We start from the raw sequence: 21138 nt of genomic DNA on the forward strand, positions 1-21138 counted from the left end.
CATGTGGCTGTTTTGGTTGGGCACAAGTGCAACAAATGGTCACTGTAACCACTCTACGCAAATCTCACCACCTGCCACCAGTGTTGTGTAAGAATTGGTGCAGTCACACTCTGTGAGACTACTCAAGACTTATCTGCTTGGTATTAGGTAACCCACCTTTTGGTACAGGTCTGGACTGAGCCAGGCCTATCTCAAGAGGAGTACATGTGAACTTTAGAGCTGTACAGATGAAATCAGTCAATACAAGTAGCCAAGTAACACTTTTACTCAAGGTTTCAGTTACAAATAATATTTTCTTTTTTTATTTAACATCTATTTTTTAAATAAGTATTCTTTAAAAATGCAATTCTTTGTAACAATTCCTTTTGGAAATACTTTACAGAATCATTCAAGCTGGTGAATATTCATTGCATATGCACAATACACTTCTACACCATGAAGGGACTTCAAGTACAAGGATAGTATTTGCATTTATATATTACACCAATATACCTTGTAGACTCTGGGTTACATAAAGAAAGGGTCAGGGAAAATAAAAAGGTTAGAACAGATTCCTAAAAGGGCGAAGGACAACTGAATCCTCCAATGAAGTCTAGGTAAGCCTTTCCCAGCAGTAAAGGTTTTCAACAAGCTGCAATCTATGAAGGGACAAGCAATGCCAAAGTCATTGGATTTAGGAGTACCTTTATGGAGTCAGGACAGGCAAAGTTATTTGGAAAAAGTCAATAGTTCTGATGCACTTCTTGGCTCAAAGTCTTTCACAGAGTCAGATTGTTATATCACTGAAGAGACACAAGCTGTTAGGCCTGTGCAAAGGGGAGTTGACATCAACACCGTAAGTTAAGCGGGTGCAAATGTCAAGTGAGACAGCACGACTTAAGGCAAGAAGGTAAGTACCCCCAAGCCCAAACAGTAACTGCTTAGAAGAAGTGGTCCAGCTGGTTTCCGTCTTGCTACAGCTATGCAGAACCTTGTTCTTGAGCCTCAGTCGTGGGGACAAGAGGGAGAACATCTGGAGGGCTCTTGCAGCAGTACTCGGGAAGGTCGTTGGCGGCTACGGGCTCTTTTCGATTCAGCAGCACTTTGTGGTTTCAGCGCTTCGCAAACAGCACTGATTCAGAACAAATCTCTGGTTGGACTTTCCTTGCTCTCTTGTTCCTGGGCTCTGGTGAGGGAACTTGGGATTGCCTGCTTCTGGAGTGTCCTTGGGAGGCTCTTGGAGCTTTTGGCTGGATTTGTTCCATGGCAGATGTTGCACTTGGTTATGGACACTCGACCCCTGGCATTGGACTTCTGCACCTAACCCAAGGGAAGAATCTGTCTCTTCCGAAGCTTCTCTGTCAATTCAGAAAAGGTCGGCACTGCAGCAGGGCTTCACCAGTACTTCGAGGTTGCAGCAGGCTTCTATTCGCGGTTTCTTTGTCAGGTATTTCTTCCAGTGGTCGACTCTGCCTGTAGTGCCATAACCATCGCATTTAAGCAGGTTTCTCCCATTCATGCACAGCCAAGGCTGTCAATCACGCAGCAAGGTGGCTGTCCGTTCAGGAAAGCCAGCTGGCCAATCAGGACTGGTTTTGTTCAGGCACTCCTAGAGACAAAGGACGGAGGCATTTCAGGAACCTCCATCAATTCCTGCCTTTCCTGACACACTGGAGCCAGGGGCGGGCTTCAAGGCTGAAGCCCGCCAAAAGCAAGGCAAACAGTGCACAGAGTAAAAGTCAAGAATGACCTCATAAACAAAATGGTGAAAAAAGATTTTGACAATATGTTTGTTCACCCATTAGGGCTGTACTGGAGCTGATGTAGAAAAGCACAATGGTAGGAAAATGTAAACCACTGCCACGAGCCATTTAAAGTAGTGAAGGTAACAAAGAAATGTTACATGAGAAAGTAGGATAAGGGGCTACTGGGTAACCCCCATCACCCCACATAAGATGACGGGGGGGGGTGTGCTTGACCTACAAAGAGAAAAGGAGAATAAGGTCAGTTTCATCTTACTATTCTTGGGAACTGTAGTTCACCCAAGAAAAAGTATTTCAACTTTAAGAGAAATCCAAAGGTTTTCTCAGTGACACCACTGAAGGTGCTGTGCGTCACAATACAAAAAGCAGATGCCTATGGAGTTTGCAAGACTCCAAAAACAGTGAAAACCTAAAATCCAAATCAGGCAAACACGAGAGAGTGAGAAAAAGGAGTTAAAATTAAAGTCCAGCAAAAGAGCTAGGGGTCTCTAAATGTGAAGGGAATTGGCACATAAATGAAAATTGTCCCTGGGGAATCTCCTCAAATGTGCAGATTAAATATGCAAAAAACAAACCTTCTCTTCAATCTGGTTTATCCATCAACGAGAAGAAATTAAGTCTAGTCCCCAGCCGAACCAGACAGTTTTAGGGGCTATCCTAAACACAAGAGGAGCTGGCTTTCTCTTCAAACCAGAGTGTATAAAATATGCTGTACCTCACTACAAGGTAATTCGCCAGATAACTGTACGCAAAGCATTGCGCCTGCTCGGGATGATGGCCTCTTGCATTTATTTGGTTCCACATCTGCGCATGCGTCCAATGCAGAAATGGTTAGCTAAACGGTGTTCTCAGGCAGGTGGACAGTGGGGCGATCTAGTGGTTGTTTCGCTAACCCTGGTTTAGGTTCTTCGCTGGTGGTGCAAGGACAACCCGTTATATGGAAAAACTTTTCGTGATCCACCAGCAATCCTAACTACAGACGCCTCACTTGCCGGATTGCTGGACACATGCTACTGCCCAAAGACATATCAACTTCCTATAAGTTTTGGCAGTCCTGCAGGCTCTTCAGGCCTTTCAGCTACATCTCAAGGGTCAATCAGTGCAAGTCCTCACAGACGGCACCACAGCCATGTTCTATCTGAAGAAGCAAGGAGGCACACTGTCTATGCTGTCCCCGAAAATATGGAAGTGGGCACTCAAGCGGCACATGTTCCTAACATATCAACATGTTCCAGGGGGACTAAATTCTCTGGTATACACTCTAAGATGACTCCCTCTACCAGAACATAAGTGGCAGCTCGACAGAGCTCTTGGACAGAATATTTTTAGTTTGGGTCGCCACCCACTAGACTTACTCTCCACAAAGCAAAACGCACAATGCCCAAACTTTGCGTCCATGTTTCACCAGCCAAGGTCCAAGGGGAATGCCCTGTGGATGAACTGGTCAGGGAAATTTGCTTACGCTTACCAAACTGGCGATGTGCAACCTTATCAAGACCCGTACAACATGTTGACATAACACAAGGGGGCATCCTTCCAGCCATGCCCACAATCAATGAACTTGGCAGCTTGGCTCCTGAAGTCCTATAGTTTGGCCACTTAAACCTTCCACAAGGTGTATGGATATCCTGTAAAGAGGCACAAAAACCCAACACCAGGCATTGCTATTTCAATAAGTGGAAATTATTTTGTGATACGGTGCACATCACAATCACAAAGTCAATTGCACTGTTTTCCAGCTAACATTCTACATTACATGCTTAATTCACTAGACTCGGGCCTAGTATTCAATTATTTAAAGGTACATCTGGCGGCTCTATCGGCTTACACCACTTCACAGAACAAGGTGTCCTGGTGGAAAGTCCCTGTCATTCAGGCGTACATGGAAGGGGTAAAGAGGCTATTTCCCCCCCGCCCCCCCCCCCCCCCCACCACACAATTTACAACCCTCACCGGATTGGGATATCAAGGTTGTGCTCTCAAAGCTCATGGGTCCAACCTTCGAGCCTATGCACAAGGCCAGCCTAAAGCATCTTACTTATAAAATGGCTTTCCTGGTAGCTATCACCTCCATAAGAAGAGTCATCGATTTACAGGCTCTGTCTGTACAAGACCCCTTTTTCATTATACGCTAGGACAAGGTTATCCTCCGAACACATCCTAGGTTCTCACCCAAGTTCATTTCCAGGTTCCATGTAAACCAATCCATAGAACTTCCCACCTTCTTTCAAAATCCATCAAACTCAGAAGTTTGGAGAAGCCTCCATACACTTGACGTACGGAGGGTAGTCTTGTACTAGGTAACAAAACCCCAAAGGAAAACGGACTATCTCTTTGTTTCCATAGCGCCTGGTAGAGAAGGCGATCGTATATCAAACGCCATCTCTAGATGGATAGTCGAGTGCATACAACTCTGCTATTCCATATCCAACAAGGTTCTACTGTTCACACCAAGAGCGCACTCTACCACAGGAGCTACCTTAGCTTTCATTGCAAACGTCCCTCTGGACTCCATCTGCAAGGCTGCTACATGGATCTCCATCCATATGTTCTCACACAGCCTTATTGCATTGACACACTCTAAAGCAGATTCACAGGTGGGAAAAGCGGTCCTAAAACATCTCTATGCCACTGTACCTTATAACTCCCCCCCCCCCCCCCCCGCCTTCTCCAGATACTGCTTGCTAATCTATACAGAGCATGTGATCTAATCAGATCCACAAGCTCCAGAAGGGATACATACTCACCGTAATCATATTTCTGATGCTTGTATCTGCTTAGATTCACATGCGCCCTCCATTCCTCCTATACTTGGGTGTAAGATGCATAGATGTTTTCAGGGTTCTCCCTGTTCCTGCTTTCTCATCTGTACTCGTGCTACAATTTGTGCAACCTCATGTCTATCAATATGAGGTATCTCGACGGGTGAAGGACCATGGGTACAGTACATGTCGCATTACTAAACGCGGCCTGCCAATGTCAGTTTTTGAGTTTCGAAAACAAATCTTGTAATATCTCAGCAACTTTCTCTAGATTTCAGACTGCAGAGCATGTGAATCCAAGCAGATACAAGCCACAGAAATACGATTACGGTGTATAATGTATCCTATGTATCACACAAGATATGTTTTGTAGAGTTTTCCTCAAGATCATAAGGCTGCACTGCCATGATGTGCAATGCCATTGCTTGCCAACGGTCACCCATGTGGTACTGACATGGCTTACCTTTTTGTTTATTCTCCCTTTTACACTAGAGTGGTTACATCTTCAATGTACCTTATCCTGCCAGTTTAGGGCCCATTGGCAAAATATTGGTTGAGCTCGAGCCACACATGCTCATATGATTGTTTTGTTTAAGGGCCACCTATAAGCTGAAGCTATTCTGCTGCTAGTAGGGACATAAAGCTTGTTTCTGTTTGTTTATTTACCTTTCCATTGACTGCCAATGGTTTCAAAGCAGTCTTCTGTGAGTTAATGGCCTTATTGGAGCTTTACATCTGCTTTTGGTGTAACAAAGCTGTCTTGACCAAATGTCTTCAGCCACTATATTTAAGCTGCGCACTTGTCCTTCAAAATACAGCATTTGCAATGCCAACGGTTTTTGCTTGTCTATAGGTAATAGATCGGCATTTGCCGGGCACTGCTATTATATTCCCAGACACTCACCATTTTGTAGCTATTAATTGCCATTTTATACCATTACAGCAGTCCCTACAAATGCCTATCCCATGCTTACAAAACGCCAAATCTGTTGGCATTTCCAAAGCTTGTTTTTTTGGGTGGTTGGGGTGAGGGCCTATTGTAACATCTTTCTCTGATGGCTAACATTGCCTCTGGTTCACACATTGTTATATTGCACAGCATAGTATCAAAGCAGCTTTGCCTATAGTAGGAACCACTGGATTTCAGCTACTTTGAAAGCCACATCGGATTGCAGTAGTCTTGGCTGGTAATTTGGCTATTGTGCTAGCCTCAACTTGATTATAATGGGAAGAACAAAGATTTTCCCTTTAGGATAGGAAGGAAATATGTCATGGTTTTAGTAGATGGCTATTAAGAAAGATGTCACTAATTTCCTCTGTGTAATTTTACTCCTACTTAAACCTATATTTATGTGCTACTGTAGAACTAATACTTGGCGATGATGGCCACTGCATTGGGTCATTACTATGACAGTACAGCCTATTGTGGCGACCTTTACAACCATTAATGCTAGCCTGATTCTCCAAATGTATGGTAATGGGCATTCACTTTATTTAATCTGCAGTTCTGTAAACTCTTTCCGTTGTCCTAGTGATGAGAAGTAATTTGCACATTAGTCCAGTAATCTTAATTTTACCAGTGAGTTGTAAGAATGGGTAAAAGGATGCTCAAAGCAGGCATGCCTCACGGAAAATTTACAAAATCGCTACTTCAAAAGCAAAACAAGCTTGCTCATATCAGCAACAGGATCAATAATCCACCGTAAACTCTTTTCTATTATTGATGAACTGAATGAGCATTGCACTGCTAATGCCAACATGGTGCTTTTTCAAAAAGTGGCTGATGATCTGTCCAATGTCTTCATTGAAACAATAGACCTTGTGAAGCGCTGTGGGCAGAATATACTGCATCTAGGGGCCGATATTAAAACTGGTGTTCCAAACTTAAATTTGGAAAAGGAATGCTATAATTCAGTTAGATTTGTTTTCGAGATGTTCTGCATGCAACTAAAGTCATATTTCTGAATCTCTCTAGGCAGTCCTAACTGCTCACATTACTCCACTCCTGCCAATTGACGTGTATAGCAAATTCTGTAACACCAAGACTGCCAGAGGCCCATTATTGTGAATATAGCATTAGGTCAGTATAGCTAATTCACTGCCTACTGCTCAATCTGGCAAATTCTGGTAGTTGGTCTTTACTCCTAATCACTTCTAGTGGCCATTTGTGTAATCCTCCTTTGCCTCTGAGAGGCATTCATGATGACTTTATTGGCCTTTGTATGTGTGTAAGTGTTTTAAACATTTGGGACCCATGTGGGAAATAATCCCTTGGAGTAGAAACTGCCCAGAACCTCATTAAAATGGTTATGCAAGCTTGTCCACGATCCTAATTTTTTGGGCCCAATATGGGATATTTTGCATTGACGCATACTTTGTCCAAATCCCTTTGTTTGTTGGAAGCATTTGCTGGAGAACCATTGTTGCAGGTAAGTGATGCGCTTTACCTTGCGTGTTACAATATTGTCTACATCTGGCATACTGCTTTCCAGATAAGCACTATATGTGTCAGTCTTCCAAATTTGGCAAATTTCCCAAAAAATGCAACCACAGCCAGTAACATTCTGCCCTTATTAGTACTTGCCCTACTGTGTTCTGCCGCTGCTGCCTCTCATCTGGACACAAAACGCACAGGTTTATTTAATGTTAAGAAGGTCTAAAAGATAACTTCTTCTTTTATGTGCACTGTTGGCCACAAAAAAGTACACGTTAATACAAATTTAAATGTTTACTGGATTTGCCTAAAAACACCCAGGTCGAAAGAGATCTTGTTTTTTTCCCCTTAAAAATACTTCTCTCCCAACTTCCAAAACTAGAGAAATTTGCATCGTTATATATCGAACTTGCAGGCATCCCATGGTGCCAGTACAAAAACCATGGGATGCAGGTGCTATCCGGGGCGTTCTTCTGAAAGTACCCCCAAGTAATGAAGTGAGCCTCAACTACCGTTCCCTATTCTGGATCCTTTAGTGCCACTGCTAAGAAAGGCGAATGCTGTGTAGCTGGTTTAGAACCAACCACCTCTTATCACAGGCACCCCATTGTTGCCATGTTTCGCCACGCCTAGTAACTGTTAAATACCTCCAACTTGAGCTAAACAAATACAGACCACGTTGGTTTGACAATGCCACCTGTTTGTACTAGTGTGTAATCCATCCGGTGTAGCTCTGAGACCTCCATCCTCGTACAAGCACCGTCTAGTTGCTCCGGTGTATATACGGGTGCATAAATCCTGAGAATGGACTCTGAGCTCCATTGCTATGTTTTTACACGCATGCAGGATAATGGGTGGTCTGCTTTGTCTGTAGAGACTGGCCCCGCGCTCATCTCTGCTTTGTCTGGCCAGGGTTGTCCTTGACTCAATCAAATATGAGCCATTGTATAGCTGTTTGCTGATGTGCATCTCTCGGCTTACTTTTGGCGCCCTTAAACGCAAGGAGACCAGTGGGCATACGTTCCTTATGGCTTAGTTCTAATCTCTGTGTAAAGAAACACTACTGTACCTTTCCTCTCTGCGTCCGATTAGCGTTACGATGTAAGAAATGTCAACGCAAATGTAATAAGCAAGATCTAGTGACACCACTGCTCACTGGACGCGCACGAAATGTCAAATCTTTGTAGTACATCTGTTTGTTTTGAAACATGTGTTAAGGGCTGTTGCGCTGTTTGCAGCCACTTCATTCAGTGGCAGTGGGTTTTAGTTTGATACTTACAGTATCCGCTTGTATTGCCGTAGTGTTTTTGTTATGGGTTTTGTTTCACCCAACGGTGAAAGCGGCCTCTGTTGGCGTCGTGGCGGGCAAACATTTTTAGGCTGGCGACTCATAGAGGCTTTCGAAAGCATATGGTTGGTTGGTTACCATTAGAGTTCACTCTGCCCTCTATACTCTCCAACTCGGGCGTTTGCAGCTTTGTGCATGTAGCTGTTCTTACCAGCAAGTGGCGCTGTGGCATTATTTTCTCCCCCTACTACTGACTCCTAGCAACACCTTATCTATCGCAGGTAATCCGATACCATGACTTCCCTTTCTCTGGCCAGCACTCGCATAATTGGTGTTTCAATTCTGGTTTTCCCCACTCGTACACGAAGAGTGCCTGCAGTGCAGCACCCCTTAGTCCAATTTAGGAGATGGTTTTCTGTACAAACAAATACTATGTCCGATTAAACCTCTTTAAGGTTGTTGATTTGGTTGGGGTCAGGTTGGCTTTATTGAAGTTGTTACAATGATGTTGGTTTAATGGTTCAATCGTTTGTAAAATGTCATCACTTCTTGAGTTAGCTTGTCTGTTTGAAATGTGATCTACCTGCTTGCTTAATGATTTCTTGTCCCATGGCCTAAATGTCTTTAAAGCTGGCTTCAGTCGTGCTGGGGGATCCGCAGGAGCGAGCCGGGAAATTCCAGGATTGCTTGACAGGGGCACCGTTTGGGATAGAAACTGCATAGGCAATGTCCTGGAAGAGGCCATGAACTGCTTTGCCGAGATGCAGAGGCAGACCGAAGAGAAGTTCCGCATGTGGATTGAGAAGCTCACCCGTCTGGACACCGATGAAGAAAGCAAGCAGCAACTGGAGCCCAGGGAACCTAAATTGCAAATAGTTGGCCAAAGAATTCCTCCAACCTCACAGTCTGGATCATTCACGCAGATGTCTGACAGCCAAGTACTTCCTCAGCAGCCCTTCAATTCGTATGTGGGCTATCAAAATGTTGACACTACCTTGGAGTTCCCATCACCTTTTAACAACAATTTTCCGACTGACTTCACAGACAATGGCAATATTGCAGAGCAACCTTTAAACCAGCCGTAAACTAACTTTGACTGCTACAAACCTTGCCATCTTTGAATTTTCCTAGATTCATTGTTTTGAGTCATCTTTCGTGTCATTCTGGTCAGACTAATATTCTTTGTTCCCTTTTAAAGAGTACTGATCCAGTATTTAGAATCCTTCACCAAAGCTTGGTCAAATGTAATTTCTACTTATTTCAATAATGTGGGTACATTAGGGCCAGGCCCCGTTTACTTGGTGAACAATATATGCTCAGTTTGCATGCCAGAATACTGCCTTCTTATGGGGACACCTAGCTTAAAATGTAAGCGATAAGCAATCTTGTTGAGCATGACAAAAAGTTAATGGTTTACAATTACAGGTGAAGAAATTATTTTCGACAGTTTAAACCCCATCATCCTTAGCTCATATTAACAAATGTTATTCTATATTAAGTAGCCTTCCAAGAACACCAACTCTTAAACTTGCATGGTAGCTGATGCTGTTGCCACTTAGAAACATAGTTGGTGCTAGACAGATATTTTAGGTTTCCTTTTGTAACCTTGCGTAACTGCTTCGTATAGCTTCATTCTTTGGTCGTGCTTGAGCCAGCCGGTCTCCTTCATTGTGTGCTGGCTTCACCACGAACTTTCTTGCATAGTATCTGCTGGTTGGCTTAAAAGGCTGTGTTTGCAGCTTGGCTGTGGTAAAAACTGTAGATTGCAGCATGATAACTTCTCAATTAGCATAGAATGGGTTGGAAAATGCAGCCTCATCACATTGTTTCACTTTGCTTCTATAATTCTTTTTTAGTTTTTTTCCGCTGATTCTGATCTTGCCTTTTTTCTCAGCTAGGTCTTGATCTCAAGGTCAATTTTAGTTAAGTCCTTACCAGTGGTCAGCTGGCTTTAAAAATAAAAATTCTTGCATCCTTGTCACATCTGCGAACACGTCTCCAACAGAAGGCCAAACATGTAGTGCACTTGTATTGTTCTAGTAACTTGTATTACCCTTTAAAGGTTATTCTGTGTAATGTTAGAATTGACAGTGTATTTGTATTTTCGAGTTTGTTCAAAACAGGCGTGCCAATTGGTCCACCTGCTCTGGAGCTCGAGCTGCTGGCTAGCTTTCATTCAAAGTACTCCCGTCGGTGGTCATCTTAATGTTCCTGCGGTAGTAAAAACAGATTTCTGCTTATGTGTTCATTCGGGTTTGTAGCTGCGTGGGAAGATCTTCATTAGGGTAGCACATTTAGAATCAATGAACCTGCAGCTGGAATGAGTACTTCTGATCTATGAGCATTGTTAGAATTGTTTGAAGAATGAGGGATGATCAAAGTACCTGGCATTCATTTTTTGTATCAGTGCTAACAATGTGTCCAATGGGTCACTTTATGTGTAATCCTTCAAGGTTTTGCCACAATACTTTCCTGTTAAAGTGCTTTAATGTGATTGTAGCTCATGCTCAATTCAATAAGGTGCTTGGCCACAGTGCTGCGTCGAGGTAGATGGCTTTCTTTGACTGACTGGAACACTTTAAAAAAAAAAGCAGATTTAGCGGAAACACATTGCCTATTTCGATGTGAACCAGTGTAGTGTTTTCCTTTAAAAGCTGCCCAAACTGCTGTGAAAGGCATTTAAATACAGAATTATTGATCTGTGAAATTAGGACCCTCCATTAAACAACAAAGTTGATTCCTGCAAGCAATGATGATGTTTCAATTCTAACTTAAATGGTATCCTTCCATTTGAGTTATCAGCACTTAAAGAAGTATGCTCGCTCTGGTTTTCACAAACCGTTGGAATAGCATGCTGTTGTGAAAAGTGGCAATTCTTTTGATTTGACCTTTGAATCCCAAATATGCATCCATCCTCGATTGCGCATCTAAAGATTCATGATGTAGTTAAGCTGCACCTGTATACGAAACTGTTCTCAGCTCTTCCTATTTCAACATTTTCTCTCCCCTTAGTCTATATCCTGAGTTTAGGTGTGGATTTTCATGTATGGGAGTCCAAAGAAGCCTCCGATAATTTCCCAGAGAAGCCAGGGTCCACTGCAATAGTGAAGCCCGTTAATTATATTCTATGCATTACATGCTGATGTTTTTGGCGACAGAAGCTGACCACTTTTAAGCTTATTCAACAGTTGTTGCTCTGCTCTTGGTAGTAAGGTAGATTATAAAGGGTTTTGTTCATTTTGCAATATCCAAGTATTTTTTTAGTTTGGAAGAGTTGATGCTCTTTTGACTTTCCAGTAAACCCTTCTGCCGTGTTTTTGTCCTGTATTGTGAGATTTGGTGGTTTCCCTTTCCAGAGGTTTTAGCAAGTTGACTAAATCAAAGGTTTTGGGAATATAATGTAGTGGTCATTCTTGGTACTAAAGTAATGCTACAAAAGGGAAGACTTTTTTAAATATTATCTCCAAATTAATTTTCAGAGTATTTAGCAACGTTGGTGTAGGTTGACACAAAGCCAGAAAACCTGAAACCAGCTTTTAGTCTAGGTGCCTGGTTGAGTTCTTCATAATCAAATATTTTATTGGATGCAGTTGTGAGTTAAAAGGAAGTGCTGAAACGTCTGCTACCCATGGAAGCCTTCTGCCCTATTGCAATGCCATACTGATGCACTGTCAGTTTCATCTTGACTGTGCCACGAGAGGTGAGCAAGTGTGCACAAAACGGTGTTGATGATAATTTAAAATCGGGTGTTAAGAAAAGTCACATAACAAATCACAAGATATTAAGTTTCAAGTGTCATCTCCTTATACCTAGAGTCTGTCCGCCTCGGACGACGACAATTTCATTGCGATAATGCCAAAAAACTGAAGCTGAATGTCTTTCCATCATATTATCTGTTACCGCTGCCAAGATGTTGGTTCAGTTCAATCTTGTGCTTTGAGGTTTAGCGGACTTCTTTGATCAAGAATAACTATCATTTAAGAATTTGTCTTTCAAAGAAAATATGCAGATATGCCCAGCCCCTCTGACATAACACTTTTTGCCAAGTCTTGTTTAACTTTCCCAGAGGAGCTACCTAAATGCAGCAGAAGACTGCAGTACATTTTAAGCTCCTGATATTGGCCTATTATTACCAGAGCATCTATTGCACCTTTTTGCTACTTTTCTGTAACTCTCGTCGACCAAGACCCTACCAGGCTTAAGATATAAAAGATGTTTGGGGGATTCTACAACTCTGTAGAGTAAAAAAGTCAGCCACTGCAAAGTGCCACCCGACAAACCGAGGGCGTTGGGGAAGAATCCAGGGTGTTGGCTTGTTTCACAAGGTGACCACACTGGAAAGAACCTGAAGATGGCAACTGTGTCTAGAAGCATCTTGTGGGTGCAGCCACTACCCAAGTTAGAATAGTTCATATCTAGCAAGTATTCTATTATGTGTTGTTCTCGAACAGTAGCATAGGGTGTTGCAGTCCGTTCTGCTGTTTTATGGCTTGCAACATGAGGGTTTCTCCTTGGTGAGATGGTAATTTGACGGTTTGCTATTAGTTAAAATACCACTCTTCATGATTTTTTCTTCTTGTTTGAAAATGTTTAGAAGCTGTAGATGTAATGCAAGTATAGACTTTTTCCCTTCCAATTTGTGTTTCAACTTAACCATTATTTTTAGTTTTTTAATGTAATCTGGTAAAGAATCCAAGATTCTGAGGGGAAAATAAAAAATGGTGGCATTTCCTCCATAGTGACAAATGTATCTCCACCTTTGAAAGCACACGCTTCACAAAGGAATTGCATATACCTAATTGCGCGATTACATGTTTTCCCAAATCATTCTAGCTGGAGTACAGAGTTGCTCCTATATGTTTTGGAAACATTGCAAAAAATGAGCATAATTTTTTATCTGCAGGCCTTTGTTGCGCTTTAAGTCTTTCAATAAATCTGAGCACATCTGTTGCAGGTCATATATGCCCATTGTGCGCTCTGTGGGAGCAGCAAATACACATTTCCAATACGTGGTGTTCTTTTTACATTTTCTTTCATTTTACAAGCATGTTAATTATCTTAAGCATTGGAATAATTGCCTTTGAAATTTGTTAAATTAAAAAGGATATGTATGCCGATTCCGTACTCTTAATTGCTTCATGTTGGCATCAACCACCAAAATGGTTTGATTATCATCTGGAGAAAGGAAACGTGCTTGAAACTTACCCCAAACTGCTCCTCGACTGATGGCAGCCAAAGAACGCAACACCATCATTAAAAATACTTTTGCATAACTGTACATTGAATAGTGGTCAGCAATGGAATTTTATATATGGATTTCTGGTTTTGATCTTCTGAATGTAAATATTGTATTCTTTTGGTGCAGATTTTGTTATTAGCATTTTATAGAAGCCCACTGCTATTTTGAAAGCATGTTATTCTTTACCGTTCATACCCAGCCTTTTTGTATCTCCTTTAAATAGAAAGTTCCTTATTTGATGACATTATGCATTTTAGATGGGGCTGCAGCATGTGAATACAATATATGGATGCAGTAACCTGCTCTTACGATATATTACGGTGATATAGCGTGGCATGTGTTAACTTCTGATTTATTTTGTTACATGTACAGGTCCCGAGTCCATCAGTATGGCGCAATACACTTGTAATCCTTTGTAAAGTTGAAAATGGCCACAATTAAGAAACGTCTTTCCATCCTCTGAATTCACCTACAGGCGATCTGCAGGAAAGTAGTATTGTTAAATCTATTCACTTAAGGAAAGTGCCCTGTTCTAGCGAATGCTCAGTGTCGCAGTCCAGTTTCTATGTGGAGTGCAGTCTGAAGTGTTCTTGGTTTTTCTTTTCAATCAAAAGAAATTTTCCTTAAACATGTATTGTTTTGTAACCATACGTCTGAGGTACTAAATGATACCTTATGCAATAGTGCATGAACATTTCTTTTGCCATATAAACAATCAATTCTTGTTACAAGCAAAAGCATAGCATACACTCAAACCCTGTCCTAATGTTGGCTTGTGCTGTGAGATTTTTTTTTTTTGCCTAGTTATTTTACTTTAGCGTATAATTTACTTTTTTATTTCGGGCTACAACATACATGACATTCTGTCTGCTCAAATTATTAGCGTAGTCGTTTGTGAAGTCTGTGGGTAACTAACATTTTCCTTTGAGGCTCACTCTTCATAACATAAAGGTTTACAAAAATGTACCTCGAGACACTAGCAGAATTTAGGAGCAGGTCTAACCTTTTCAATATCTCATTGTGAAGTTTAAGATGACCCTGGAGAAAGTCTGACCTTTTAAAAATCTGATATTAAAAGCCTGCTTCTGCATGGAGTTCATGGATGTCAAACCCGCAGTTTTGGTATATGGTAGCTTATGTGGGTGAATATTGGAAAGCAATTAGCATAGAATTAATTTGTAACTCATTTCAGACACTTTCTGTTCACAAATAATCCGAATTTTGTCAAAGACAAAATATTATTACTATGTAATTAAGTAAAATATGACCTGATCTTTTGACTCAAGTTTGTTTTGGGCATCCTTGCTGGCTGGACCTGAATGTAGTACATTGACCGACTCTTAGTTATTTGGCTGCTTCGGGGTGCAGGAACTCTTGTAGATTCAGTCAAAAGCTCTTAATGGGTAAACTACTCTACATGCAAGCATCGGTTTTTAGCCTTTCTGAAAGATAGTTGCATGACGGAACTATTGCCAAAAGTAGTAGGCTTGAGTTCAGATTGGCAATACGGTGTAGATATAGTAATGTCTTTTGTTCCCAATAATTTAAACAGACGATTATGCTAACAGGGTACCCTGGATGCCTTGAGCCAGAGCGCTCCACTATATTTCAGGGAAAATCTCAGTGCATCGTGTTTGAATGTCCAGTTTCTGGAGGGTGTTAATGAAGATTGTTGCCGGCTAAGTGCCTCCTTTTTGTGCCCTTTTTATTGCACTGCGTTACTTTGTAACACTCTTAAAATGTAAAGCGTTACTGGCGTAGAGAAGTTTTAAACTCCAGAAATCACCAACTTCCTAGTGTAATTTAAGTGCATTAAGAGGCGCTGATTATATGGGCTTTGAAGACCGAAATATTAAGTCTTTCAATAAACTTAGAAATTAAGGTCTAGGACTAGGACATTGCAGACTTTTCCACAATTGGGGTGTTGGTCCTCATTTAAAACAAATTAAAATGTCTTGCGTAACTTACTTGCCGTTTCCCTTGACATCACTGTAAAAATTACAATTAAAAACATCTTTTAGTTTGTGTCTTTGTACAAACCATGCCGGATAACTATCACTAGCTGATGCCACATGATCTCAGAAACGGAAGAGTTGCGAGCATAGTGGCTTGCTGCAGTGTTGCACTGCATTATTATTCCTTCTGTATTAACTGATTCATATTCGTTGTGAACAGAAAGTATTCTGCTCTTCAAATGTATTTGAGAATTCAATGCCTGAATGAAAACTCATTATATTGTGGTAAATGTATAAAGTATATAAATAATTAAATGTAAACAACTTTTTTTTTTACTCCTACTCCATCCCCCACTTTAATTCATGTATTTATGTATTTTTCTTAGTCTTTGAAAAATAAATTGAAAACTGGTTAAATATTATGTAAATCTGCATCTTTTTTCATTGCTTTCGTTCTGAATTTTGGGAGGATCTAGTTACACTGTGACGCTTTTATTTATGTGAAGTGTTGCCTTAACAAAACAGGCATATTTTGAAATGCAATTGCTCTGACCTAGAAGAAATGTCATCAACGCTCATGGGATTTACACATTTTTTCCCACAAATGGTCTTTGCATTCCAAGTCTTTCTGCTGCATATTTAATCACATTCAAGCACAAATGGTACACCTATGTTCTGTTCCATTTTCGCCATATTTGCAGGATGCTATCCATGCTCAGATAGGACCGAGGGATTTTGTACATAAAAAAAGCGAAATATCAATGGCGGAGGGGTGCATGTGTTGTCAGCAGTTCTTACGGCTTACAAACTACCCTGCAGCTTCTTCCGATAACTTCTATTCAACAGAGGTGCGGACTCCTGTCTCACAAGTTTGCTCAGTTCTTTTTTTTGTATGTGTTTTGTTCACAACCACAGTTCTTCCCTAAGGCCATTGAGTTCCTGTGTGCAATGCATGTGCACTCCTTTGTGGGACAGTTTCAAGGACACCTGTCCATTTCTGAAAATGGATTCTAGTGTTGCATTTTTATTCAGAGTGCACGTGTCATTCGTTATAAATGGCAATCTTTCAGGTTCCAGCCACAGCTGCATAGGATTTCAACAATAGAAATGTGAATTGTTGGGTAACTTCATGTCTGCAGCTTGCGGAGAGGATATGTTTTTGCCCATTTACCCTGAGGGGTCTGTTGGTGCTTTCAGCAACTCCAAGACCTATTGGGGGAGACACAAAGGTGGGGCCAAAGTGCCATATGGTAGGGAGGGACACATTCTGGTGCTAGCCCTGAAGGCCCTTAGGGTTCTATTAACTGGAAATCACCCAAGACTCCCTTTGCCCCGGTTAAGAGTCAATACAGGACCATTCAAGGAAATCCAATTACTAGGAGGGAATAGTAACAGGCCCTCTTTTCCTGAAGACCTTCAGTTAATCGGAGTGTTGATGGTGAAGACCATGGGGTGGGTGAGGCAGACATATGTTGGATGACTGGGTTATGGTCTCTTTGGAAAGTAAGATGCATCTCATTCAGGCCCAGAAACCATAATACATTGGAGGGCCCGCAGTCTCTTTACACCCAGAAAATCGAGGGAGGACCAGCACCTACATCTGCTACTGTTTTAGCTCTGGGTTTTAACTGCCCTCTCTAGACTATGTCAACCTCCTTTCTTTACTCTGCTCTATTGAGAGAATTGAGAGTAATGACAGACCTAGTGGTGTCCACCATATGTTTACTATGTGTGCTTGTAAATGATTACTCATCTGGTGTTTGTCTCCATCTTGCCCTCAACTCAAACTTGAGAGATTCTTTACTAAAGGCCTCTTTTGCACGGTTCCCTTCACGTGCCTCCCCCTATCTCTGGAAAAGGTGGGGGACTGCTTTAGAACAAGAAAGTTGTAACAATGTATCCTGGAAAAAAGTATGGAATCCCCCTTCATAGGTATATGGGAATCGGGCATACCTATATTGAATGGGTTTGGCATAGTCCAGTCAAGAATTGACCATTCACCAACCACAGTGGTCTGATTTGGGAAGAAAGGATGGTATGGAGTAGCAATCGAAGACAAAAAAGGTCGATTTTCACACCTTATTTGTTTGAGAGTTCATTCAAGAGCCCAAGTGACTTGCAGATTCATGACCTTTTGCAGAAAAGATGAAATCAACTTGGGACGAGGATGGTGAGGAGGGTCATTTACAAGGTGTTTGGGGTCAAAGAGCATAATTTCTGTTTTTGATGGGTTAAGCTTGTTGGTCAGCCGTAAAATAATCTCCCCGAGGCATAGCTGAAGCTGATCATAGCCACCGGACACCTTGAATAATTGGCATCATTGGCATAAGAACGGTATGCAGAAATGTGTGTGGTGAACGCTCACAACCTTCCTTTGTTAGATAACTCTTATGGTTAAAACACTACTAATTTGGAATTTAAAGAAGGGTGCAAACCCTCTGGAAAAGGTGCCTCTGTGGAACGGCACACAACGAAAACAGGGGGTAAGGACCAAGGCCGTTAAGCCAGCGGTGCGGGCTGCACTCCCAAACACCACTCGTGGTGTATAGATTCAATGTGGTTCAAAGCACAAAATAATTAACTTCTGTCAGTTTACTGCAAAAAATGATAGTTTAATACTTGATTTTCATCATCAATTTAAGTAATTGTACATCTTAGAAAAAGCAGATGTGCAGGGCGAGCTCAAACAATTGGCCAATGCATTTCGGAACACTGTTCCTTCGTCAGGGCCAGCTCATTCACAAACTAATCAGATTCGAGTGCTAAAAATTGAACAAACGAATCTGTTGGATAACCCACAATATGTCAGCAACATTAATTAATTGAACATACAGTAATTATAAAGCAAATCCACAGGGATCATAACATAGCAAGAAAATAAAGTCATCAATGTATACATCATCATCATCATCATGATGATTTAGGAGTTTTTCAAGCATGCTGGGTGTGGATACATTATGCCCAAAGTGGCCATATGGATGCACATGTTCAATGACAATAACCGCAATGAACAACACGATTTCAACACATACCAGGAGAAAGGTTACATGTAATAAAGAGTCCATACATGTCATGAACCATAAGATTACCAACGGATACCAATAGTAAAAAAGTAAAAATAATGTAAAAAATACATACGTGAAATCCCATTTTATGTGCGTGATGATAAACCGTGGAATTACAGCAAAGAAGGAAGAAAAGAAAAAGGTAGAAAAATGACCACCAAAATGCCATAGATCTTTTTATCTAATAGGCATCAAGTAATGACGTGACTATTTCAACACTGACCTTGTCAAAGATACAGCATGGACTTGAATTTCACACCAACACTTCCAAAGTAAACATGCTTGACTGGCGTTTCTATGCGTGTGCCAGCGTTTTACTTTGCGTGCAGACTCTTGCCTGGAAGAGACATGCAACGCGATTAGCAGTGTGTCAGAGTTACCATTTAACTAAAGACGCACGGACGCCTACGAGCATAGTCGCTCATAAGAGAGCCATGCAGCGCGGCACCCGGCGTGTCATTATTTCATCTTATAACAAAGGCTCTAAAGTTGACATGTAGCGCGAGACGCGCCGTGTCAGAGTTCCATTCCATTAGAAGGGTTCAGATGTCTACGAGCACCATAACGCTCAATCTTGCTTCTTACCTTAAGAACGGTATGCAACATTACTGAATGCAGGACTACAAATGTACAATATAAATGTTAAATATCAAAGGGTATAGGACGAACCCTGGGGCACGCCACACAGCTGAGCGAGTAGGTGTAAAGGGCCCTAATTTCAACCTCTTCGCTTCTGTATCGGAAAATGCTGTAGTAATTGGTTTGTTTTTCCAAAGGCCACTTAGGAGGATTGTAAGGTAGGTGTTCAATGTGTGAGGGGCTCAAGAATGTGCTCCATCAAGAATTTCCGAGGCTTATTGGCCCATGAATAGCTAGATGTGTTGTACCTGGTGTGAAGGTGTCATGAAGCAAGACAGACCGCATATTCAAAGTTTAAAACAAAACAGTTTATTAAATCAAATGTCAGGATGGTAGAAGGCATAACTTAGCCTGTATTTCAAAAAAGGTAGAAGGCGCTCCTCTCCAAGGTGAGATTTCCCAACCTGAACAAAACTAAGGTAAGTCTGAGGCAAATAATTCAACTTAAGTCTGTGTCCAAAACTATGCTTGCCCTCACAACTGAAACTAAACCATGTGTTGGGATGTCAGTAATCAAAGAAATGGTAAAACACAAAGTTCTGAGATTCTTCCAGTTCCCAGACCCCTTCTCAGTGCCCCTTCCTCAAGTTCAAGAAAGTTCCATAAAAGTCTCAAGGTTACCTTTCTCGTTCAAAGCAGTAACACAATTCTTTGGGGTTCCCTCCCCCAAGTTCCAAGCTACACAATTCAAAATAAGTCTTGAGGCTTCATTCTCAAGACAACCTTGGCAGTTCCTCAAATCGTGGGGTTCCCTTCCCCAAGACTTCAACTCAGCCACTTTTACTTGTTTTAGTCTTTTCAAAAAGTTCAACAGAACTTTAGGTCAACCCCACCCTCCTTTGAGATTGCATCACCAGCTTGCTTACAGTGCTTCTCCTTGGCTTGTTTCACAATGTCTTTTTGTTTTCGCTTTTTAGGGCTCACTGGTCTAGACTCAGATATCGGACCACCGGTCACGCAACCAGGATCCCTAGGCACTTCCTCCCACACAGTGTCTTCTGTATTTGTCCCTGTGTAAAAAGCCACATTCACTTAGCTCATCTTTGTCGCCCTCGGCTTTGAGCAGTCTTACACTCTTCTGGCATCTTTGTTAGCCTCTTGGCTTTGCCATAACGTGTTACATACCTCCTGCCAATCTTTGGCCTTACCGCACTGCATCCATTCATGAATTTCACTTTGTGGTGGTTTTATTCATGCCCATCATTCTGTTGCACTCTTTTCCACTTGTACTTTTTGCCATAGATTATTCCTCATGGGTACTTTCCTTTTGGTTGTCATCTGCTATTTTGCTTTACCTATAAAGTTTTAGTCGATTCTTTGTTAAAATGGGCTTAATTTCAGGTTTTCATTCAGCTCGGTATTCAGAATGCATAGTTCGGTTTTGAGACTTCTAATTTTCCCTCTTGTTCTCTGGAACTGTTTTATTTATTTGGCATTTATTTACAGTGCCCAAAACCCTCAGGCATCGAGGCATTTAATTGTTACGGGATACAAAAAAGCACTCTTATTGTTTCTGAAACTCTCATACGCGACTTGCCACTCATTCGCCAAGCGATTCAAACAATGATATGCTTTCTTTTCTTAAGGAATCTGCGTTCCATGCATTCTTATAACTTTCCTCGTGTATTCTCAAATGCTTTATGGTTCATAACACTCTGTAAGGCTTGCAAGTGTTTTTGTTATTTGAAACTGAGAGATTCAAAATAATTATTTTCCATGCAAGTTCGTTCACATGCAAGCAGTCCTGATCTGCGGATCAACTGGCTTTCATGCACGGTTGTGGAGGGAGCACTTCGGAGTCCACACAGTGGACTCACTGTTTATGTCGGACTCTCCACCTCTGTATGCCGATGTCTCCTTGATCGCGCTCTGAGTTTCCTTCTCCCGGTCTTCCTTGTTGGGCAGTTCCTTCGCCGCTCGTTGATGCCAGGGAAAAGGGGAGCCCCTTTGTTCCCAAGCAGTCTCTGCACACGGCCACCCCCGAGTCTCTCTCAGACCTATGACAGCCTCTTGG

At 41.7% G+C, this 21138-nt stretch overlaps 1 protein-coding gene across 3 annotated transcripts in view; it reads left to right on the forward strand.

The window, feature by feature from the left end:
* Positions 1-21138, forward strand: part of ARK2N (arkadia (RNF111) N-terminal like PKA signaling regulator 2N) — a 430001-nt gene that overhangs the window by 221342 nt on the left and 187521 nt on the right. The window contains exon 3 of one of the 3 annotated variants that reach the window (XM_069626912.1): positions 8857-15839. The exons of the other annotated variants lie outside the window; for them this stretch is intronic. Within the exon in view, the coding sequence (XP_069483013.1) occupies positions 8857-9311 (455 nt within the window). The 3' untranslated portion in view covers positions 9312-15839. Of the gene's footprint in view, positions 1-8856; positions 15840-21138 lie in introns of those variants that run through there. 3 annotated transcript variants of the gene reach the window in all.

This window comes from Ambystoma mexicanum, chromosome 6p, assembly GCF_040938575.1.
Source record: "Ambystoma mexicanum isolate Mex_15411 chromosome 6p, UKY_AmexF1_1, whole genome shotgun sequence".
In the NCBI taxonomy this organism is placed as follows: domain Eukaryota; kingdom Metazoa; phylum Chordata; class Amphibia; order Caudata; family Ambystomatidae; genus Ambystoma; species Ambystoma mexicanum.